Source organism: Geospiza fortis, unplaced genomic scaffold (assembly GCF_000277835.1).
Source record: "Geospiza fortis unplaced genomic scaffold, GeoFor_1.0 scaffold81, whole genome shotgun sequence".
NCBI lineage: Eukaryota > Metazoa > Chordata > Aves > Passeriformes > Thraupidae > Geospiza > Geospiza fortis.
This window is the reverse complement of record NW_005054318.1, coordinates 4,086,630-4,110,708: the sequence shown is the minus strand read 5'-3', so window position 1 is coordinate 4,110,708 and position 24,079 is coordinate 4,086,630. Positions and strand designations below refer to the sequence as shown.

The 24,079-nt window shown below is 37.5% G+C and overlaps 1 protein-coding gene across 1 annotated transcript; it reads left to right on the top strand.

The window, feature by feature from the left end:
* The first annotated feature begins 1,978 nt into the window (after positions 1-1,978).
* Positions 1,979-21,801, top strand: DDX1 (DEAD-box helicase 1). The gene is made up of 26 exons (XM_005420284.2): positions 1,979-2,039; positions 3,919-3,970; positions 4,843-4,906; positions 5,420-5,449; positions 5,663-5,759; positions 7,271-7,318; positions 7,454-7,537; positions 8,876-8,959; positions 9,392-9,468; positions 10,710-10,782; positions 10,895-10,971; positions 11,642-11,756; positions 12,247-12,385; positions 13,406-13,466; positions 14,614-14,712; positions 15,380-15,469; positions 16,089-16,277; positions 17,302-17,353; positions 17,793-17,939; positions 18,594-18,685; positions 19,223-19,295; positions 19,718-19,790; positions 19,907-19,949; positions 20,172-20,267; positions 21,018-21,138; positions 21,473-21,801. Exons 1-26 carry the CDS (start codon positions 2,024-2,026, stop codon positions 21,601-21,603), a joined length of 2,223 nt encoding a protein of 740 aa, XP_005420341.1. The 5' UTR covers positions 1,979-2,023; the 3' UTR covers positions 21,604-21,801.
* Positions 21,802-24,079: the final 2,278 nt, after the last annotated feature.

The following is a 24,079-nucleotide window of genomic DNA, read 5'->3' as shown; positions in this document are numbered from 1 at the left end:
AGACCTCGGTGTATGGATCGCGCCCTTACCGAATAGGGGAAAAAAGTGGAGAAAAAGGGAAAAGGTGGATTTCTCGCTAGTGGTTCTTGCGGCTTTAATGGTGCTACGTAGGACTTCTAAATATTTCAGTCCTACGAGTTGGAGTTCCTAGCGTTCAGCTCTCTAAAGCAGATAAAAGGAGCTTGTTTGTAGGTTCTGGGCCCTCACATCAGGAAGGGCATTGAGATTCTAGAGCGTGTCCAGAGAAGGACAGGGAGCTGGGGAAGGGTCTGGGGCACAAGTCTGCTGAGGAGCGGCCGAGGGAGCTGGGGGTGTTTGCCTGAAGAAAAGGAGGCTCAGGGGAGACCTTAACACTCTGAACAACCACCTGAAAGGAGGCTGGAGCCAGGTGGGGTTTGGTCTCTTCTCCCAGGCAAGAAGCAATAGGATGAGAGGACAGGCTTAAGCTGTACCAGAGGAAATTCAGGTTGGACACCAGGAAGGATTTCTTCACAAAAAGAGTTTTTAAACATTGAAATGGGCTGCCCAGAGAGTTGGTGGAGTCACTGTCCATGGAGCTGTTTAAGGGAGGACTGGACGTGGCACTCAGTGCCATGGTCTGGTTGACCAGGTGGTGTTCCATCACAGGTTGCACTCAATGATCTCACATGTCTTTCCCAGCCTGGTTCTCTGAAATAATTATGAAAGAACTGATGTTTCAGCCTATTTCCTACAACTTTATAAAGCATTTGTAAAATAGAAATAAAATTACTTCACACCCTGACACTTCTGCTCCTGCAGTCTAATTTTCTCTTGTGTTAGTAAGCTCTTGTAGGCAACTGTGTGTCCTAGAATTAGGTTAAACAAAAATTCAAATTCTGAAACTAGGGATTCAGGGCAATATGAAAGCTCTGTTGCGTGCTTGGGAAAGACTTCAAGAAGAAGCAACTACTGAGAAAAAATGCCTTTTTGCTGTTTCTATATTTTTAACTATATTTTACAATGTAGCTTGTAAAGCAATAGTAAATAGTATAACATCGTGTTTGTAAGTTTCAAAGAACTGTGGGAGATGTATAGTAAATTACACTCCATGTTTCACACTAACAAGCAGCACTATATATTGATATCAAGGTCTGCCTACAAATGGGTTTTCTTAGTGCCGTGGTTGAATCTGTACATTATTCATATCTCTGCCTTTAAAAAATCACTAGTTTTGTCATTTATCTGAAAAGAGCAAACTAATGATTGACAGATATAGCGAATAATAGTGAAAGAAAAGAGGCACATCAAAGGAAGATACTCCCAAAGGAATTATTAATACATGAGAAACCATTGCAAGGCAAACAGCCTGGTATGAAGGGTATAAAATACCCTGCTGTATTTTTCTCTGGATATCACCAGTTTCTACACTGTAAGTTAACAGCTAGTAGGGCTCAGCAGGTTTTTAGAAAAATCTTGAAACAAACAAACAAACCACCAGGACAAGACCAGTATTCAAATTGCAACACAGTACTCAAGAGAACTACTTTATCAGAGATGCTTGTTTTGGGGTTTTTTGTCCTTTGAACCAGATGTGTCTCTATCTCATGCTGCCTTCAGAAGGATTGAAGCTGTGTTTCACAATGGAAAGCAGCAGGCAATGGTTGATGCTGTGCCTTCCACTCAGCAGGCAAATGCACCATTGGCTCCTGATGTAACTATAGAAGCTGCACTTCTGCACTTGCAATCTCATTTTATTTTTTTACAAAACCCCGAAGGTTCTTGCGTTTAATGTCGCTAGAAGTTACCCTGGAACAAGATGGTGCAGAATTTGGGGAAGCTTCTGTAAAACCTGGAGAATACTGTATCGCCGTTAGTGTATATGTGACACACACCGCGGCGTGTTTGAGTCTCTGAGGCGCCCTGGGCCGTCAATACCCAGGGGCGCTCACGGGCCGGGCCGGAACGCGCGGCGCGGCGGCTCCTGCGCCCACCCGGCCCCATAAAGCGGCGGCCGGGCCGCGCGCCTGCGCCCTGCGCTGTTCGCGGCGTTCCCGGGGCGAAGATGGCGGCGTTCTCGGGTACGTGGCGCGGGGGCCGCGGCCTCTCGGCCCTGAGGGAGCCTCTCGCTTCTGCCCGCCGGCTCTCGGGCTCCCTGCGACACGGGGGAAGCACCTCGGCCGCCCTTCCAGCCTAGCCCGCGGTAGGGTGTGGCTGACCATAAACCAGGCTGGAGGTTGCGAGGCCTGCGGGGGATGTAGGTGCTTCTCCCCGTGTCCTCGGGCTTCTGTAGGCTCTGAGAAGTGGTTATCGGAATGGTTTTGCAGGTTTTATTGCATATGTGGATCTATCAAACGGGCTGCTTAAAAGTTAGGCTCGTTCCTCATGCTGTCTGCTTTTAGTAACAGGAGGTTTATCATAACTGTTCTCTGTATAGCAGTGTATAATAACTGGCTTTTTGTAAGAGAAGCTCTGCGTGGTGATACGGTTTGGCAGACTATGTATAAACTATATATGTGTATATAATAGTAAATTGTAATCCAAAGCTTACTATTAAAGGAGGAAGCATCACTCTTTGTGTCCCGTTTCCCATGTAGATATTTGTAGAACTAGGCAGCCAGCCAGGATCAGAGTTCTGTGAAGTTTTAATGTATATGGGGTTTTTAATTTGTTCCTTTTAACTGAACTTTTTGCATCTTACCATGGGGGGAAAATGCTGAAGCTTCTTCCCGAGATCTAGAGATCAGTTTGGATGCTAGGCAGCAGGATTAATTTGGATGTAGTTGAGGAAAATATCATGGTGTTATTGTTTGAGTAAATTCTTGTACTTTACATTGAATTAAACTGTGTGAGTTGGAAGTATATGGGGAAAAAATGTATGGATTTGTTTCCAACTTGGAATTAGTATGAATTGGTTTTGATTGCTATTGATTTTGTTGCTTGTGTGGGTTGTCTACTTTTGTAGGATTAGAGTCCTGCACTTGAAAATATTAAAGCTTCCTGCAATCACATTACAAATAAAACACATACCTTACAGCATTTGTATTATAGCAAGTGGAAGAATAATCTTTGGCTGTGCACACCCACCTGCAGCAGCCCAGCTCAGTGTGTGTGCACATGTGTGCTGTGCCTGAAACCCAGCATGTGGCAGTGCAGAGGCCAGGGTGAGAAACCTCTGCTTGGAAAGGTGCATGTTTCTAGCTGAAGGAATTGATTTAGAGTAACCTTATGTACCCAAGGAGATGACCAACAGATAAATTGTAATTTTGATGGTACCAGCATTTGGGTTGCTTAGGATCTGCTTTTCTCTTGCCTGTATTGAATAGCTGCAGGTTTCTTTTGTTTTCCTTTTTAAATACAGAGGATTTGTTTATCAACATACAAGCATGTTGCTCCATATTTAACTTGTGTCTGAGGTACAACCATCAGACCTTGAGATGACTTTACCAGAAGGGTTTCCAAGAAAAAAAGTTTAAAAAGCAGATGTAATTAATAACTTTCTCAAAATCAAAGCCTTGTCTTCTTATTGTCAGGCAAGATTTGGTGAACTAGAGTCCTTAGAGGATCGGGTTTTTTCAACTGTAGAGAAAGTTGGGTATTTGTGATTGACAAATGTCCTGTTGTCTGCATAGGCAGTTTCCTTAAAGGTGCAAAGATAAATACCTTGCCCTTGGAATGGTGCTCTGTTCCAGTGTGTTCACTTTGCTGCTGTGTCTGTACCCACCCCTGTGCCCTGTGTGTGCCTGACTTACTCTGCTGAGTGGGGACAGCTCTCAAAGCTGCCTATGAGGAAGGGAGAATGTCTCCATCAGTGGGTGCTGTAGTGAAGGCTGCACATGCTGTTGCCCACAAGAGTGGTTTTCCATGGTTCTGCCTGTAGCTGGAGGTGTTGATGCTTGGCAATCTTTGGGCAATGTGAGGTTATTAACGCTGCTTGATCCCTCTTTGCTTGTCTTACAGAAATGGGTGTTATGCCTGAGATAGCTCAAGCAGTGGAGGAGATGGACTGGCTGTAAGTAGGAGTGTGGCAAAGTCTAATTTGCCTTTCAGCAATGTATGACGTGCTTCTTAAAGCACCTCTGCTGTCACATTAAAGCAAAGTGGATGTGTGTTTTCCTTTAACTGTCATTGCACCTCACGTGCTTCTCTGTAGTGTGAAAGAGTGAAGAGCACAAACTGACTGCAGCAGTAACCCTTAAACTTGGGCAGGCAGAGCATGACTGCTTATGCTTCACTTCTTTTGTTTCACAAAAGGCTCTGTGCCTCTGGGGTATTTATATATATTGGATTAAATACTGCCACATAATTGATGCTAGTGTAGTTTGTGTTTTCCAGGCTGTGGTCTATGATTGTGTTTTTCAAACTTAGTGCATGTGTGTCAGTCTTCTAAAAAAGTTGTTATTCTTGTGTTTGGTTACTTGTTTGGCCAACATGTTTTTACTTCAGAGTTTGATTTGAATTGTCATTCAGAAGGTTGTCAGTATGGACAAACTTAATGTATGTTGTTCTTCTCATATGAATATTAATTAGCTGTGATTGTCTGAAAATGCTGTTTGAGTTTAGTTGTCTTTACTTTTTTTTTTCCAGTTTTGAACAGGAATCATGTAAATGAGGTCAGCATAAGTGGCTTTAAAGAAAAACTCATTTGAAGAAAGGAAGACAAGGAATATATAGTTAATAAGGGGGTTTTTTTATCGTTAAGGTAATGATGTGAAATGTAGTGCTCTTACCAAGGTGCAGCTGAATCCACTGCAAGCCAGGAGGAATAGCAGTTACCTGCTTTATCTTGCAGATGATTTGGTTTCTGTGAATTTCTAGATAAGTAAAAATTTATTTTCTATTGATGTAGAACATTGCCTTGTGTTAATGTGTTCTTTCCTGCAGTCTCCCTACAGATATCCAAGCAGAATCCATCCCGTTGATCTTAGGAGGTGGTGATGTGCTTATGGTATGTAGGCAGGATAGTCTATTCTTAGAAATCCTCTGTCTTTCAGTTGTTGTTTGTGTGGTGAATTTTGTTCTTTCCAGACAGGTCCATAGTTAAACTAGCTCTCCTGTCCCACTTCAATAGAAAGTATATTCTCTTTGAGATACTAGTGTGTTTCCAGCTGTTCTTGCAGATGAAATCTGGGACTATTAGGCTTTATTTTTTGACTTCTTGACAGGCACTGCCACATGAACGAGGGCTGTCTGATCTCATCTGCTCTCCTTTTGGCTGTAAATACCTGACACAGCTCTGTATGGAACCTGGCTGATACTGCCCAAGCCAATGCTGCAGTATCAATAGCCTCGAAAGTATCATATTAGTATGCCTTGTTCATCCTGTCTTTTATGGTTCTCTGTGTTCCTCATTCCATAAGCCAAAATAATACTTCTTAAAAAATAAACTCAGTTTATCAAAACAGAATTCTAGAACAGTCCTTACAGTCCTGGTAAAACTCTTGTATTTTTCTTCCTATAGGCTGCTGAAACTGGGAGTGGAAAAACTGGTGTAAGTAATCAAATTAGCAGAAAGTAAAAGTCTTTAAGTGGTCTCATATATGCAGAGAGAATATTTATATGTGTTTAGGTATTTTTGGTAATAGTCTTTACCAACATATATGTAGGACTGTATTTCAGTGTTTCTGGCTGTGGGTATTGCACCCCAAAAAAAGGCTGGAAATAAGTGTATAACTTGTGGAATGAAAGTGACTTTTCATTTTAGGCTTTCAGCATTCCAGTTATCCAGATTGTTTATGAAACACTGAAAGACCAAATGGAAGGCAAGAAAGGAAAAGCCACTATTAAAACTGGAGGGGCAGGTAAGTTTTTATATGTCACATTCCTTGAATTCAAAAGTCTGCTGACTTGTGTTGATTTTGTCACTTTTAAAAGTAAAGTTAACCTGCCATTGGATGAGTATTCTTTCCATAATTTGGGATAATGTAAATATCATCATTCAGTGTTTTATTAAACAGAGAATATAAATTTACTGGTGGAATCATGGGAAGAACTGGTGTGCGTATGACTGCAGACTCTTAGTAATGCTCTTGTTTTCAGCTTGAAGCTGGCTGAGCCACACCTGGCTTTCCAGTGTTCTTCTGAAAGCCCCATACTAGGTTAATGCCTTGCAAGATGTGAAGTGGTAACGGTGTCCACCTTAAAAGAAGGATTTAAAAAATCTTTCTATTGCAGGATTAGGTGAGACCAGCTATGACACTGTGAATTTGGTTTGGGCCTCTTAAGTAAGCTTGAGCAGAAAGCTCTTCTGGGCTCAAACATGTTTTTGTGTGGCTGGGATAACAGTGTAGGATCTTTCAGTTCTGATGTGCTGAGAAGATCTGTTTTGTTCCTTTTAGCACCTGCCTAGGTTTGGAATTGAATAATTGATATCTTGTTTCTTCTAGTAAACATTGAATTGAGCAGGAAATGCATAGGGCTGGAACTCAGCTATATAAAAAATGGATTGTAACCATGATAATATCCTCACAGTATTTGGGAATCTGTTATGCATCCATTTAATTGGGCTTGGAACCATAAAGCCAATAACCATGTCCAGTCTGTGGTACTGATAAGATTGGGTTTTATGTAAGTGAACAGTATTTGCACAAACAGCACTCTAAAGATGTTATAGAAGTTGTCATCATTATAACTACTGCTACATTGGTGACAGTAAAATTAACTTCTAAAAAGTTAAAATGAAATCCTCCTTGAGAGAATGTAATATGAATACACAAATACACTCAGTAAACCTAATTGAAAGGACACCTGTTTGATTTTTTTTAATCATGTATAGATTTTATTACAGCATGTTGTTGGGCATATGAAAAATGAAGTCAGAAATTCAATGTGCATGTATCTTAGCTCCTTAGTAATGACATTTTAACTTACAGACTGAAAGATACTTTAATGTAAGCTTGGAACAGAAATGGCCAATAAATGGCCCATAATTGGCCATTTGGCCATTCAAATTTGTTGTTCTTCATATAGTTTTGGATATTTTCTATCTGAATTTGATTGTGATTGTGTGAAACTGCCTTATTTTATGAAAGTCTTCCTTGTTTGCAGTTGCATTTTTAAGTAACTTAATCTGTTCTTAATGGAATAATCTAAACTTCCATAGAATACCTTTGCATTAAGCATTTGTGCCCCTCCTTCGGATTGTAGGCCTTCATTTGAGCTTATATGAATTTCATATAATAGCTTTGGAACAAAGCTATTTCCCCAGAAAATTAAGCCAAACACTGTAGAAAGAATTTGAATTTCTAATTTGAGGTTTTCAGGCTTTCTTTTTTGATTAAATGCTTTTTCTGTTATTGTCTTTCAAACTTAGTGCTCAATAAATGGCAAATGAACCCCTATGACAGAGGATCAGCTTTTGGTGAGTTGTCCTGCTGTTCACTTGAGAACTTTTTGCTTGGTAAAAAAAGAATAAACTAGAGGAAAGAATGCATGAAGTTTTCTTTTAAAAGCAGTTAGACAATTTCTTTAACTAAAACTGTCTTGTAATTTTCAGCAATTGGATCGGATGGTTTGTGTTGCCAAAGCAGAGAGATAAAAGAATGGCATGGATGCAGAGCAACTAGAGGAGTGACTAAAGGTACATATAAAGTGCTGTGTTTTGAATACTCTTCCAGAAAAGTTTCAGCTGAAATGCCTGCTTGTCAGCCATTGTTAATGTAGATGGTTGCATTAAAAACTTTCTATCCATCTGACCAAATTTAGTAGCTTAAGACTTGGAAATGACAAATACCTCACTTTTGTTCTCCTTGTGTTGTAAATTACCTTTTCCCTGATAGCGATGCCTGAAAGTAGAACAAAATCTTCCCAAACCTTAAAATTATAATAGAAAAGCAAACATTTACTTGACAGCCTTCAGGTACACAATATGGTGAAAACCATGCCCCAAATTGGAGTCCTACAATTTTATAAGATTGGGCAGTTAGAATATCCAGCCAGTATTGTCCAGTTAAGGAGCAGTTGGTTAGGTAATCCTCCCCCCTGGATTCTGTCCCATTGGAGTCTTCCACCAGAGGACCCCCTGGTCCTCTGACTCTACCTGTATTATATCTACGATATGTGGTACAAAATAAAAATGTCCGTGGTAAACTAACAAGTAAGATTAAACAGAACTTCTAAGAGTGTATCAAAGAGTTTGTTCACTGTGATAAAGAGAGCTGGAAAAGTACTAGAAATTATACCTAGGCATTTAACGGTCTACTAAGCTACAAATACATGAAGTATACATAGGAAGCTAAAAATCTTCAGGCATCAATAGGAGACTGAGTTGCAGTAGGCAGAATCATAACTAATATTCATCAGAATGCATCTTTTTTAGGAAATGGCTATGCACACAGTACTTTGAGTTGTTTCCTCACAGACTTCATGCAGGTGTGCAAAAATTTGATGGTTCTGTGGTTGTAGCAGTAGTTGAGAGGCCAACCCTAACACTTGACTCAGAAACAGAGTCATCCTGATACTCCAGTGATTCTGGGAGTGTGTTCAGAAAGACCCTAAGCAGTCTCCTTTAATGGGGTGTGCAGATAATTCTGTAGTCTGTGTGTACATAACAGCCAGTTGGATGTTCTTCAAGTGGCACAAGGAGTTGTTGGTGCTGGGGCATGCTGGTGGTCTGGTTCTGATTCTGCAGAACCTTGTGTCCTGGGTTTACCAGTTCCCATGCATTCAGTAGGATCACTTCTCTCTTGCTTGTCACTCCTTTGGAGCCTTTCACACTCTACCTCTGTGTACTTTGTCTCTCTTGCCTGCTCTTTCTTCATTCCATACATAGGTATAGACACAACCTTTTCACACAAAAACAGTGTAGGGGATTTCATCACATTTTTAGCAGGACTGGGATGTTAGATTGAAAGTAGCAAGCCTGAACCACCTAAATGAATTTGGGTATTGTATTAGATCCTTTCTTTTTCTTTTAAAGGGAAATACTACTATGAAGTTTCCTGTCATGACCAAGGCTTGTGCAGAGTTGGTTGGTCAACTATGCAGGCTTCACTAGATCTGGGTGAGTTTCCTTCTGAAGAGCCTATAGGTAGTTTTTGTATTGACATGGAATGGGTGGAGTGCTGTTCTAGTGTTGCAGAGAATGGACTCTTCGGGAAGGATCCCAGTATTGGGGAGTTGAAAATGTTTTGTATAAGTATTTTAATTCCTGTAAGGGGAAGTCTTTGTTTGTGGCAGTGTTTTCTTGTCTTCTGTGACTTTCTGCCTTTTATGCTTTTTTTTTATTTTTAATGAAGATGACTGGAGACAGGTAAAATTGATAAATGTACTGCTGCAGAAGTACTAGTTTGGTGTACATCCAGGTCAGAAATTAGTAGTTAGCACTGTGTATTATTTGTTTATGAGATAGTGTTGGAAATTTCAGTTGCTAATACCAAAAGGAAAAAGCATAACCTGTCAACCAAAAGATAAAAACCTATTGTATTGTCTTCAGGCACTGATAAATTTGGCTTTGGATTTGGTGGCACTGGTAAGAAATCTCACAACAAGCAATTTGACAGCTATGGTGAGGTAAGCTTGAATTGCATTTGGCAGAAATATTTTTAAAAGTTTTGCATGTTAGTTTTGTTCTGTTACAGTCAACTGTCTTTTGAAGTAGGGCTCACTGCTAAGGGAGGCTCACTGGGCAGAAGGCCAATGGAACATTGAAGCATTTTTTCACAAAAGCTTATTAAAAGATTCAACAAAAGCAGTTATAAGCTTGAGACATGATAGTGGTTATACTGCAATTATATTGATTCTTATTTAGAAGTTAAAATTTTGCTGTTTTAAACAGGTTAAAAGTTAACTGACCTTGAGATTTGTCTTGACTTACTTCATCTTTAGCTTGAGTAAATCAACCCATATGTATACACTGGGAACATGCAAGTGAGGGCATCATATTCTGTTTACTAGAAGTTAAAATAGAAGTAATTTCACAACTCTCTAATCTGTCAAAATGCATTATTAATTTTTACTAAAACATAGAGTGCACTACTCCTGGCTATTGAGTTGGGTTTGCCATTACCTTAATGTACACTTCTCAAGTGTCTGCTGGGAATATCTGTAATGGATTTTGTGTAGTGTAGCAGTGGAATTGAGATGTTTAAACATAAATAAATGGGCAGAAACTCAAGTCTTTTTGTGCTAATAATAACTCAATGTCATAAAACCTGCAACTTTTATGACTACTGTAACTTGTTTAATAGTGACTCTTGAGCTTTTGATTAGAAGCACATAATAATATATAAATGTTATTGAATACCTTTAAAACTAGCAGATCTCAAGACACTAAGATAAAGCATTTAAGTATGCATAACATGCATATAGTGTAATCTTCAAGAGTTAGTCTTTTATTATAGTCAAAATACAGGTTTCTGATGCCATGCTTGGTGTTCTAAGCTTAGATTTACATTGGCTAATAAATACGTGACTAATGTGCTTTTCCGTAATGCAGAATACTTCAGGTATATGACTTAAATGTATCATTGTCATTGTGTTAGTTCTTGAAGTAAATTTAAAGCAGTAATAAATGCTTAAATATCTATGATCAATTGGGCAGTTTACTGAACACTTGAAATCAAATAAAAATATGTGTTCTATTTACAACAGTCTGGCTGAAATAAATTGAACTTGTTTGACTTAAGAATCAGCATTTATTAGGGAGAGGTGAGAAAACTAAAAGCTGACAGAATATAAGCACTAAGTTGTCTTAATGCACTGAAAATGTCTTAGTTTCACAAACCTTATTTTGTTGTGGTTTTTTTTTTCAGGAATTCACTATGCATGATACAATTGGCTGTTATCTAGACACAGAAAAAGGACAAATAAAATTTTCCAAAAATGGTAAATTTTATTCTCTTTGTTTGGAATTTTATTTGGATGCTTTCACTGGGGGGTAGGGAAGGAGAGAAATGCACACACTTGCAGAGTCTGACCGAACCAACCGTACTTTCAGGGAAGGACCTTGGCCTTGCATTTGAAATCCCACCACATATAAGGAACCAAGCACTTTTTGCAGCTTGTGTACTGAAGGTAACAGGAATATTGCAGATGTCCAAGATTATTATCATTTTTCTGGGTTTGTTTATACTTAAGTATAAAATTTGCATAGCCACTTACAGTTACTGCCGTTGTGCATGTAAAGTCAGTTTTCTTTGGTTTACCAGTATTCACTACTGAAGTAATAATGTACCTTTGAGTACCATTTAACCTAAATGTTTAAATTCAAATTTTAGTCTTGAATTTATAGGTAGAATAGCATGGACAACTAATTCCTAATAACAGTGCTATGTTGTGTGTATTAAACTGTTGTATACTGCCATTCAACTGATACAAGCAAATAGCTTGAAAGTCAGCCTATTTCATGTGTTCTGAACTCTAACATTACTGTAATGTAGTACTATGTCTTTCTGAGTTAGTCTTCTTGAGTCTATCTCTCAAGCAGTAGAGATTTTGGTAAAAAAAAATTTTCAGTGGTTAGAGAGATGTACAACTTCAGAAAAAATTCTTTGGGTTTTTTGTTGGCTTTTTTCTGTGTGTTTGGTTGGGAGTTTTTTAAGTTCCAGCAACTTAGGGAACAGGAATGTATAAGATGGGAGAAGAAAAGACCTTGCCTATCTCCTTGTCAATCTCATTTGAGTTGCTTCTCATTTTATGTGGTCTCTTGAATCTGTGTGTATGACACAACTTTTTTGAAACCTAGAATGCTGAATTGAAATTCAATTTTGGTGAAGAAGATTTCAAGTTTCCACCAAAAGATGGCTATGTTGGCCTTTGCAAGGCTCCTGAGGGTAGTGTTGTAAAATCACAACACTCAGGTAGGTTAGATTTTTACAAACTTCTCTTGTTTCTATATTCAGGTTGTGTTGCAGAGCATCTTTGGATCCCTTTAATTGCAATCAGAAAGATCTTAAATAGAGCAGTAATGAAGAAATATTGATGCTTTTTTGAAAGTATACCAGATTTTCTTACTGTTAAACCACCAATAGTCTTTAATATTTTGAATTTAGAAGTACATCAGATAAAAGAAGTCCAGCTAAGTTTTTCAACAGTGTTACTGTAAAAATCTGTGTGGGTCTTTATGACCCACAGTAGAATGGGTTATCCTGCATGGGCCAGTACACCCACTTGTAAGTTCTGATCATTATTCTGAAGTTACTCATAATTGAGAGAGCAATCACATCACCTTTCAATGGAGCATTTAAAAATATTAGCTTTTAATTACTAATAGAAAATCCAGATTTGTTTCCAGTAAAAATTCCAGAATAGGAATGTAGTTTGTCTTAATGGTGATTTTTTTCCACTTAGGAAATGCGCAAGTGGTTCAAGCACAGAACCTTCCAAATGCTCCAAAAGCATTGATTGTAGAACCGTCAAGAGAGCTGGCAGAACAAACTTTGAACAATGTGAAGCAGTTCAAAAAATATGTTGATAATCCCAAATTAAGGTAATAGTGAATTTGCTAGTTGCATTTATGGTATTTTCCATGGTTGTAACTTCACGGGGAGATGGGGGGGGTAGGTTCCACTTGTAGCTAAGTGAACCATAATCTGCAGTGCTGCTGATAATAATATCAGTAATAACCTGCTACCAACCAAACTTCTGACTATGCAACTGCAGTTAGATCACTTAGGGTTTTTTGGTATGTTTTATCAGTGGACTACCTTTTTCTCATACAACAAATTTGGTGGGTAGGGCTTTTTTTTTAATTATCAGTTATAACTACTGTGATACTTCACATGCTTCTCTTGACTAAAAATACTATTGGCTTACTGCCCTTCTTTCCTAAACATTTTTCTATGCCCCCATCTCCCTCTACCCCCTATTTTGTTTGTTTTTCATCTCCCTCAAATAGTTGTATACAGGGTCTTCTCTCTTTAATTAATGTGCTTGCAGGACAAATTATCATGGAGGTGCAATTCTGAAAAATGAATCATCTATAAGTTGCTTTGGATTTAGATTGTGTCTGCTTTGTCTGTGCTTCTAAAACTTGAACATTTCCCAATTCTAAACTGCGATCTGTGTAAAGAGTTCATTTACTAGAATTGCTGGGACTAAGCAATAGGAATGGGCAAGCTACAAGGAAAGATTCATTTAGTTTACTGTTATTTGCATTTCTAACTTTCAAGGACACAGGAAACTTTGTTGAACTAAGTTACATTATTTCTGAGATTTTTAAGAAACATTCTTTGTAAGATTAAATTTGTTAAGGTGCTCATTTGCTTAATACAACTGTGATAAAGTAATCACATTCAAATACAGTTTGGTAGCAGAGTTTTCACTTGAACTGAGGTAAACTACATGTGAAAGGACGAGTTTCAAAATTAATTTTTTCTGTTATTCTTGAAATTACTGTTCAGAGCTGTTAATTGTCAGCTATCAATAAAAACATGTGTCTGAAGACAGATTCTAAGTAGACCTGAATATAATAAATGGGTAAATGTTGAATATATTCATGTAATTTTAGGGAACTGCTTATTATTGGTGGAGTTGCTGCAAGAGATCAACTCTCTGTACTGGAACAAGGTGTAAGTTATATTTTTTTCATATGATTTATCATTTGGGATTTCAAGTAATTTATGCTGTTGCTAGAGGATATTAATGGTGGTAACTCATGTAATAAGAATAATAAACATGTTAAAAAGAAAATGTACAGTCAATAGGAAACTATTGCACCAGTTGCACCAGTCTAGCAGTTGTTCCTTTACTTCCATGTCAATACAAGTACCTATACTACTTAGTCAAGTTCCGTTGAAGCCTGAGTACTCCTGAAGATTTTAAAATAAAGGTGTAATTGTTTGCCATTTGTCCTTAACCAACAAGACAGTTTTCCTATTAACTTCTGTCCTGTTTTTGTGAATAAAAATAGTCTGCAGTTATCAAGATGAACCTACACTACAAACCAGTCCTACATAGAAGGAAGTGGTCTGGTTTCAGCACCATGAAATGTACAATTGATTCAATCACACTGTAGGGAGAACTGAGTCACAGGGCCATGTTTTATATTTAAGACTCACTTTTGGAAGTGAAAGCACATCACTATTGATAAGTTTTCTAGTGGTTCTAACTGCCAAAATAAAAATCTTCTGTTAAGCCTACTTGAACCAAAAGATTATTCAACTTCCACGTGAACGCTAAATTCTTGGTTGTGAACTTTTTTGCCTGGCAAAATTTGAAGTTATTTCTATAGTTGATAGATTCCACCATGAGAAAAATGTATCCCCATTTAAAAATAAATGTTTGTTGGCTTTTGATAACAAGATTACACAGCTTGGAGTTCAGGGAAGGAAAAAACGGGCACAGCACTTCCCAAATAAGGGAAGACTTCCTCCCTAAGGTAGATTATGCTAATGAAAATACTGTAGAACCAAAATGAAGGTTGCTCACAGAGGAGGTTGTAGGATCCCTTTCCAGAAGGGTACTGAAAATTGTATTAGGCAGCTGCCTAAAGTAACTTAGAAATTGTCCTTGATTTCCATGTGAAGGTGGGGAGTGGAGACCAGATATTCTCAAGAGATCCCTCAGACTCAAATTACTCTAGGATTTTATGAAGTTATAATTAATAGAAGATAAAGCATTATACTGGTAATTGTCTCATAATGTTAATCTTAGATGAAACTTTTAATGCCTCTAATTAGTTACAGGACCAACTCATACTCTTTATGTACTTAATAGGTGGATATTGTTGTTGGAACTCCTGGAAGGCTGGATGACCTGGTCTCAACAGGGAAGATTAATTTATCTCAAGTTAGATTCCTGGTTCTGGATGAAGCTGTATGTAGAGAACTAAATGCTACTTAAATTCTGTTCTTAAATGCAATGTGATACTTGCAAAAAAGTGAAACATTATTTTTCTATAGTATTTGATAATTCGGTGGAACAGTTAGATACCTATACACTGTTCCATCTTAATCCTCTCATTGTTTACAACCATAGTAACCTACTTTTTTTTCCCCCCACCCTCATAGCCTCTCTGTTAAATCTGTTTGGAATTTTTCTGATAGGAAAATGTATTTCAAATTATATTTACAAGGTACTGAAGTCTGTCCCTGCCACTGCAGGGAGCTCAAAGGACAAAGACAAAAAATAAGTGTTAGTTAACCCAGCAGGTCTTGAGGCCAGTGAATGTTGTACTCAATATGCTGTGAAATAAGGGCATCTCTCTGATCTCTGGTAGTACATCTGAATATTCACAAAGATCAAATGCCTTGGGGTGTTAGCTAGGAGTAGCTGCTGAGCTTCTCAGCAGCTATAAGTGCTCCACATTTTTACTGGGTTTTCCTCCTTAGTAATAATATCCCTGCTATGCATTGACCTGTCCAGCTAATTAAAAGCAGGAACTTCTGAGACTAGGAGTGTGTTGCTTATCTAACTCAAGTGTAAAGACTGAGAAATGAGAGAAGATTTGCATCTTCATCTCTTTTATTTCATCCCCACACAGGATGGCCTTCTCCTCCAAGGTTATTCAGATTTTATAAACAGAATCCATAGTCAAATTCCTCAGATAACCTCAGATGGAAAGAGACTTCAGGTATAAAATATTTGTGGTTTGTTTTTTTTTTTTGTTGTGGTTTTGGTTTGGGTTTTTTTTGTGTGTGTTTGTTTGTTTGTTTGTTTGTTTTGTTTGCTTAAATATTTTTGGGGGTGTGTTGCGTGCTCTGCTTTCAGTTGTTGACTATTATTTGGCATAGAGCATGCTTCTTTGGAGTTTCCAAAAGCTCTTGTCCAAAACTAACATGCGTTCAGTGAGTTCAGTAATTGCCTGTGAAAATATTTTTAGCCTTCTAGATGTTGAAGCCTAGTGTTCAGGAGTTTTCAATTTATTTTGAATTATTTATATATAAATCTAGCAAACATGACTGAACACATACTTTATGTTTTCTAACATATTAATAATCTTGATTCATCAATTTTCAATAGTTTTGCATTCTTCCTGCTATTTTTTTGGGTCTCTGTAACAGAATAGTTAAGCAACTTACTTTGTGTCTTGACTCTTGCCAACTGAGTGGTTCCTGTGATGAGATCCAAACATTTTCTGTTTTGCTACATTAGCTATTCAACTATGTAACATTCATACAGTTCTACTCTCACCTTTTTGGACTGGGAGGATTTTATCTTCAGTGGTTTCCATGTGACTCTCTTCTTCTCAGGTGATTGTGTGCTCTGCAACCCTGCATTCTTTTGACGTGAAAAAACTATCCGAAAAAATCATGCATTTTCCCACCTGGGTTGATTTGAAAGGAGAAGATTCTGTCCCTGAAACTGTACACCATGTAGTTGTGCCTGTAAATCCAAAAACTGATAAACTCTGGGAAAGGCTCGGCAAGAATCATATCAGAGTAAGTGAAAATTGAGGTTATTTGTCCATGTTTACTTATTTAACCTTCAGAACAGGGGCCTAATACTGAAGGATCTTTGCTGGCTATTGAAACAGCTTAATCTGAAATGGTTTGTTCCATGGTAGTCAGCATCGTATCAGTGGTGTCATAACTCTGTTTCTGAACAGCTCAGTGTTACAAACATGGCTGAGGAAGAGCTTGATAGAGTAACAGTCTGATTTGCACTAGAGAACAATGGCATTGTGCTTTTTCACTCATTTCACAGCTAATGGTCTGTGGCCTAACTGTACTTAGTATCTCTTTTCTGACTTGGCAGGAGGGAATAAACCTGCCAAGATGGATCATTCTATAAGGTAGTTCTGTCTCCAACCCATGTGAATGACATGAGCAGTTTTTACAGGAATGGTTGTCATATCAGACTGCATTTGAGATTCCAGATTCTACATACACCTGACACCTATTCACATGAGAAGGTGTTGGTTGGCCAGGTCTTTAGTATTCAACTTCTGAATAACCTGGAACCATATTTTGTTCTTGGCAACTCTGATGCAGTTACAAATCTATGGTTTTCTTAATCTCTCCTTGTCTTTGGAATGTCTGTTTGTCATGTGTTGTCATTAAGTCTTAGTGTGAGTTTATTTCTTTTGGATTTTAAGTTTATATCTGATTCAGGCTAGCATAGGGGAAAAGATAAGGAGTTACTATTTATGTGATTTAACTATATTTTACAAAATCTTCTTATTCTGGTTTGTTTGTGTGTTTTCAATTCTTCACTTTGTTCAAAGGTGTTTCCTATCCAGTGGCTACATAGTTTTATTGCCATTTTTATGAATAAGTTTTGTATTCTTAAATACAAGACTTTCCTGTAGCTAAAGGTGGGTAAACATGGCTCGTAGGAGAGCAGAATGCTAAGATTACTTCTAAACTTTTGTTTCTTCCTAGTTACAAGTTAGTGGAGTCAAGTATTTCTCTGTGAAGAGTGGACTACTGACTTAGGGGGCTTTTTTGTTTGTGTTTTTTCTAGACTGATGAAGTACATGCAAAAGATAATACACGGCCTGGCGCTAACACTCCAGGTAACGAGCAACACTAAGAAATAGTGACATTTTTGTAAATGTTTTGAATTAAAGGTAAATTGTAGTAGATACTGGCCTTGAGTCATGTTCCTCCAAAATTTTATTTCTGTGTTCTCATAGTCTTGAAGGGAATGTGTTTCTGTAACTGGGAAATTGGAAAGAGACTTGAATATATATTTTGCAGATTTGTAGACAAGCGTTTGTTGATGTGTATAAGAAACGTGAAACTTCTGAGTGCTTTTGTGCCTCGTGTATTGTATCACCTTGCAGCACAGGAGCGTGGAAGGCAGAGGTAGAAACTGAACGTTTAGCTTACTTGCTCTAATAATAAAAGTTTAACTGTCTACTTGAAGGCTAGAGAACTTCAAAGATATGCAGTTCAAAGGTTCTTCATGTTTTTAAACAATTTGAGTGAAATAACTTCTTTATTTTTATTTAGAAATGTGGTCTGAAGCTATTAAAATTCTAAAGGGAGAGTACACTGTTCGAGCAATCAAAGAGCACAAGATGGATCAAGCCATTATCTTCTGCAGAACTAAAATAGACTGTGATAATATGGAGCAATACTTCATCCAGCAGGGTGGAGGTAATGTTTTCATGTCAACTTTACTCAGCTCACTTTTCTCACTTCTGTGTTTTTTCAACACCAAATTTGTATGATAGAGGTTACCAGTACAGGGACACAGCACAAATAAAATTGTGCTTCAGTTTTTTTTTTGCATACTGACTGGGCATAAAATTCAGAGTTTTGTAGCAGGCAGCTGCAGGGGTGCCCTTTGTGAAAGAAAGCAATGAACTGTCTTGTACATGTTCCAGATAGCTTTGAAATGAATGGAAACCCATCATGCACCAAAATTTGAACCAGTGAGAAGATATATGGTGCCTCTGCTGAAACATGCTAGTAAAACTTGATAGTTGGTAAGGGCAAGAGACACGGGAAGAGATGTTCACACCTAAAAAGACATAGGAGAAATGTGAAAGAAAACACAGGAACAGTGAAAGGCATGTGTGAGGAAAAAGGTGAAGACGAACGTTTGTAGAAATGGGGAAATTTAGAGCAGGAAGGGGTAAGGAAAAATGCCTGCACAGATCTGCTCTTGGGAGGAGGGAGAAATTGTGTTTTACTGCTTGTCTTGTGTATTTTTTTCCACCCCAATGCCTGTGAATTTTTTTTCCAGATCTGTATGGTTCTGTGTCATAGCTTATATGTGATGTTATTAATGTATATAAATTCTTTCAGGGCCTGATAGGAAGGGACATCAATTCTCATGTGTCTGTCTGCATGGTGATAGAAAACCTCAAGAACGAAAGCAAAACCTGGAAAGATTTAAGGTGATGCAGCAGATTCTTGAAGGCTTTTTCCTCACTTCCCAATATCTGAATTCCTATGGTTCCTATGTTAATTTGTGTTCCTAGTTCTTAATTTAAATTAAATTGCATTCAAATGCTCTATGTCACACTTCCTGAAATTGTAAGGCACGTTTTCTGTAGGTGGAAGTTTGTACTGGTATCAGTATGACCTTTGTGAGTTTGAATTCAGAAGATAGTAGGCTTACTTTGAAATAAAAACCTAACTTTAAACTCTATAGTAATTACACTGGTTTTTAAGGTCCTTTAGTACTTGGTCACTTAAAAAAAAGTTTCAGTATTACAGTTTAGTTTTGATTAAGCTGTTTGTTGGTTTTGTTTGCCTAATGGTGCTGGGGAAAGAAACAAGGATGTAAATTCACCAAACTATTCATGCTTTACTTGAAGTGTTCTTAAATGTACAGAGACACTTCAAGGTGAAGTGCAAAGGACTATGATTTCATTGCTTGTAATTTTGCTTGCTGTGTTTAGCACATCACTTCATTACAGCTGTTTTTGCAGAGAGGAGATGTCCGTTTCCTGATCTGCACAGATGTTGCTGCTAGAGGAATTGATATTCATGGTGTACCATATGGTAAGACAGTTTTTTAAACTTAATCTGTTGAATTGCACTGGAACTTCGATATATTTACCTGTCCAGTACTTAAAATAAATATATGACCTATAGCAAAATTTTAAGAGATTAGATGTTAAAGGCTGAAACTAGACAATATTTAATTTGGTTGTTCACCATAAGTTCTCAAATACTTGATGTTGTTCTGCATTTTTTGAAATCGTTCATTTGGTTTTCCATTCTTGCCAAAAAGTAATCGGGGAGAAAGCAGTTTGAGAGTGAGAGCCTTTATTGCAGGTATTGCAGGTTACACCTGTAACTGTTGTAATAGACTATAAAGTATGTACATAGACTAAAGAGAAGAATTGCAGCAATCAAAATAGTATTTTAGATATCTGATCTCTGACCTTAGCTCATACATTTCTGTGAACTGTGTTACACAGTTATCAACGTGACACTCCCTGATGAGAAACAGAACTATGTTCATCGAATCGGGAGAGTCGGCAGAGCTGAGAGGTATGTGTGTGTTCAGGGCAGCCACCAGGTGTTCTTGAGATTTGTTGTTGTTGTTTCACAAGTTGGCAATAGTTACTGAAATACATTTCTCCCTCCCTTGTCTCCTAATATTTCAGGATGGGTTTGGCAATCTCCCTTGTGGCAAAAGAAAAAGAAAAGGTAATTATACTCCAAAGCAAAGATTAACAGACATTTACTGAGGTTCTGTCCTCAGCTGCTATGTGACCTTCTTATCCTGCGTTGAAAAACTTCTTTTTTGTCCCTGCTTAATTGAAGGAGAACTTAAACAGATTCCTGAGTTCTTTTTCGTGCTATAATTAGTCAAAATGAATGTACTAAACTATTTCATGAAGTTTAGAGGTCATTTTGCATTATTTCTAGGTTTGGTATCATGTGTGCAGTAGTCGTGGAAAAGGTTGTTACAACACCAGGCTGAAGGAAGAAGGAGGTTGTACCATATGGTACAATGAGATGCAGGTAAGCATTTTGCTTAAATGTCCCCCAATTCCTCTAAAAGATTCCAGAATAAAGTTTTTGTTTCACCTGTGTGGTTGAAGCACAAATCTAGTCTTAGGGTGTTTATAACCTTTGATTCCATTTAAAGAAGAGATTAGAAGACTTTTCAAGTTATATGTTCTGTAAGTTGTTTAATTATAAAAGCTTATTGTAATATTCCCAGCCAATGTTGTTGGGAGTCTTACTTGCAACTTCCTTATTGTCTTCCTAATCAAAGTCTGTTAAGATTTGGAGGATGTTAATTATGCACTTGTGTTTAGATGGTTTGTTGCAAAACTTAAAACTGTTGTTTCTTTAACCTGGAAATAGTTTGTCACTTAAGTAGGTTTTCATTGGGATTTGTATACCAGCCATGAATGCATGTTAAAAAGCAATACTTGCCTTCTTTCTCTAATGAAGAAGGGCAAATACATCTCATCTGTGGTAAAATAGGCTTGGACTATGAGCTGTATTATAAAGTAGCCTCATTCATACAAGTAGGGTAGTGTATGAAATGAAGACTTCTAGGTGGGGTAAAACCATACTGAAATTGGAAATGAACTTTTGTAGTCTGAGCTGATAAAAATGTGTTAAGTCTTCTGTAGCTGTGACCAAACTGGTTCATGTACCATTCCTGTTCAGACTACTCAAATGTGATGGTTCAGAACACTAGTTTGACTAGTCTTGGACCAGAAGAGTATTTAAAGACTTCTTGGGTTTTTTTCCTCTTAGTTGCTGGGGGAGATTGAAGAACACTTGAACTGCACTATTGCCCAAGTTGAACCAGACATAAAAGTACCAGTGGATGATTTTGATGGGAAAGTTACATATGGGCAGAAGAGAGCTCTGGGCGGTAAGAATGAGCTGTTCTCAAGTTCCCTTGCTATGCAGTGCTCAGTTTCCTGGTTGTCTCCTGTGTCACTACAGAATAATAGACTATAAATAAAAAAATAATAGATTATAAACAAATTTATTATAAAAAGCTGCTAGTTCTTTGCAGTCTTCTGCATTTGTTACATGCAGCCTATGGTTTGCAAATGACAAAAGTATGTGTATGCCTGTTCTGGTTTCTTGTGCTTTTTTTTAAAATAAAGTAATTAACTCTCTGAATGACTGTGGTTGGACATTGTTAGTTCTGCTGAAAAATGGCTTTGAACACATAATTTAGATTGTATCTCTTTTGGCAGGTGGACTGTATAAAGGCCATGTGGATATTCTGGCACCTACAGTACAAGAGTTGGCTGCCCTTGAAAAGGAGGCTCAGACATCTTTCTTGCATCTTGGCTATCTTCCTAACCAGCTGTTCAGAACATTCTGATTGTGCCACACTGGAGAGAAGGCTTGAGTTAATAAATGCTCTGCCCTGCAAATACAAAAATCCCACACTGTCTCTGAGTAGAGGTAGTTAGAAAGCGATTAAAACTAAATATACTTCTTGCATGAGGAACAGAGTGTTCAGCACTGTTAACTTTGAGTAAGCTGTTCTCCTAATAAAATAAAACAAGTCAAAGATGAAGTGGTTTTGTTTGGGTTTTTTTTGCCTTAAAGGATTAATTTGCAGAATCATTCTTTGCATGATTTTGTTAATTTATTCAAAGTATAAGGGTAATTAGACAAATATGGGAGGAGAGGTTTATATTTCTATTTATTTATATTTAAAATTATTTAATTATTTGTGTACTGTAAATTTTTAATGCTGGGCTGACTAAAGATAGATTCATATTCATTCTGACAGCTATTTATACTAAATTAGAAAAAACCCCAGATCTCAAGTAGGTGTTTGATGAAGCTCTTTGTTATCCTAAACCCCTACATCTAGGCTGATAACTGCATTTTGATTCTATAGTTCTAGACTTCTCTCAGTTAATGGTTCTTAAATTTCTGAAATGGATTGTACAATATTGTAGCAATATTGTTACAAAGATTTCTACAATACTTTTGAATTCATAGGGGAATACCATATGAGTATCAAAGCATTTCACAAAACTGCAGGAAAAGCTTTTTCATGCAGTTTCATGCAGCAGTATAGGCTGAAGTATTTAATGCCTCTTGTGCTGCTTTCAGACGTTGAATTTGTTCAGTTGAAGTTACTGCAGTCTGGCTTGTAATTTCTTTTTAGCTTTTTTTTCTCTAGTGACTCTTCTGATGATAATTAGAAATTTCAATGACTTTGCCCGCAAATTGTCATCCAAATATCACAGGTCATTGGGAATGCCAGACACCCACAAATCCAAGTTAGCTTTTGCCTTCTTTGTGAAGTCATCTTTTCATAAATGTTCTATCCCCTTGAAAAAGCAGTGACAATTTAAACTCAGGTTGAGCAAATAATGATTTGTAGTGTTTCCTGGAGAGGGCAGACTGAGAGATCCAGGGATTATAATAAAAAATATAGATTTCTCAGTAATTTAAACAAAGTATTGCATTTATAGAAATTAGTGATGTTACTTGATCCCAAGGAGAGGGGAGATTACATGGTATGCTTATCATTAGAATTTGGGAAGAAAAGTTCTATCGTGTTGTGTTGGTCCTTTCAGACAAAAGTAATGAAATCTGTCAATCCTAAATCAATCAAAATTAATTTATTGCAATGCTGAAAATAATTTAGATGCAGAAGGAATTAGATCATTCATGTTTGCCAGTTGAAGCTGAGATTAAAACTAGTTTCATCTAGTTTAGACATATATCTTGGGAAATATTTTTAAATCACAGGGAAATGGTAGGTAGGTGGAATCAAAGTCTTAGTAGCATTGATCTTTTTGTTGAAATGTGACATTCTTAATTTGCTACATGTTACCCAAGTGCTGATATTGTTCAAGATTTGCTGTTGGGTATTGAAATTACAAATCATGACTAATTAGGGCTAAAAAATGATGCTAAAAAAGTAAATTAATTTAGGCATATAATTTAGGCATGCCAATTCTTACCTAAAATTTGTATTGGTGCTGGAGCTGAAATTGCTACAATGGCCTGATGTATACTTGCTTTCAGAAGAGTTTTGCTGATATGCCTTCAAATGCAGTAGCATGAAAGAGGTATCGGGCAGTTTCTGATTGAGAGATTTCAAAGGTTGTGTGAAATGTCAAGAACTTAACTGTATCTTGTGCTAAATGGCAGAAAGTCCCCACTGCCATAATCAGTAATCTCTAGGAAAAGTATTCAGATCAGATGGCGTATAGCAATTGTTTGGAGGGATCTGGCCTGGGGTTTTTGTATTACTTCCAGTTACTGCTGTCTTAAACCACTAAGATGGACTTACTGGAAAATTTGACATTTTCTCCAGAAAGGAAGTATGGCTAGTAAAAATCTTAAAAACCAAAATAAAATAAAAAGTTGAATGAAATTACGCTCAATTAAATTCAGACAATTTTCCCTAATACAATGTTTCCTGCCTCTTGTTATTTTTATTTGGGAATGAACGTACCTTTACACCTGGTTACAGGAAGTGATAAGGCATATCTAGATAGACTGGCATAATTCCCGTTAAAAGCTTTAACTGCCTCTTTTGAACCAAGCACTGACTTGCTTTCACACCAGTCAAAGCTATGAAGATGTATTTGTGTACTGGACGTTAAAAGAACAGATACCCAAAAAAAAAAATTTCAGCGTCAAGTGGTGTATATTTCACGGGAATGCTCCAAGTGATTGGAAAAAATAAAAAATTCTCTCGTAGAAATCAAGTTACCTAATTTTTGTCTGCATCTCTGAATGTATCTGCCCGGGTGGGCTGCTGGGCTCGCTGGGCTCCGTGCCTGGCCGAGGCCGTCCGTCCCGGGGCGCTCCGGCCGGGGCTGTCT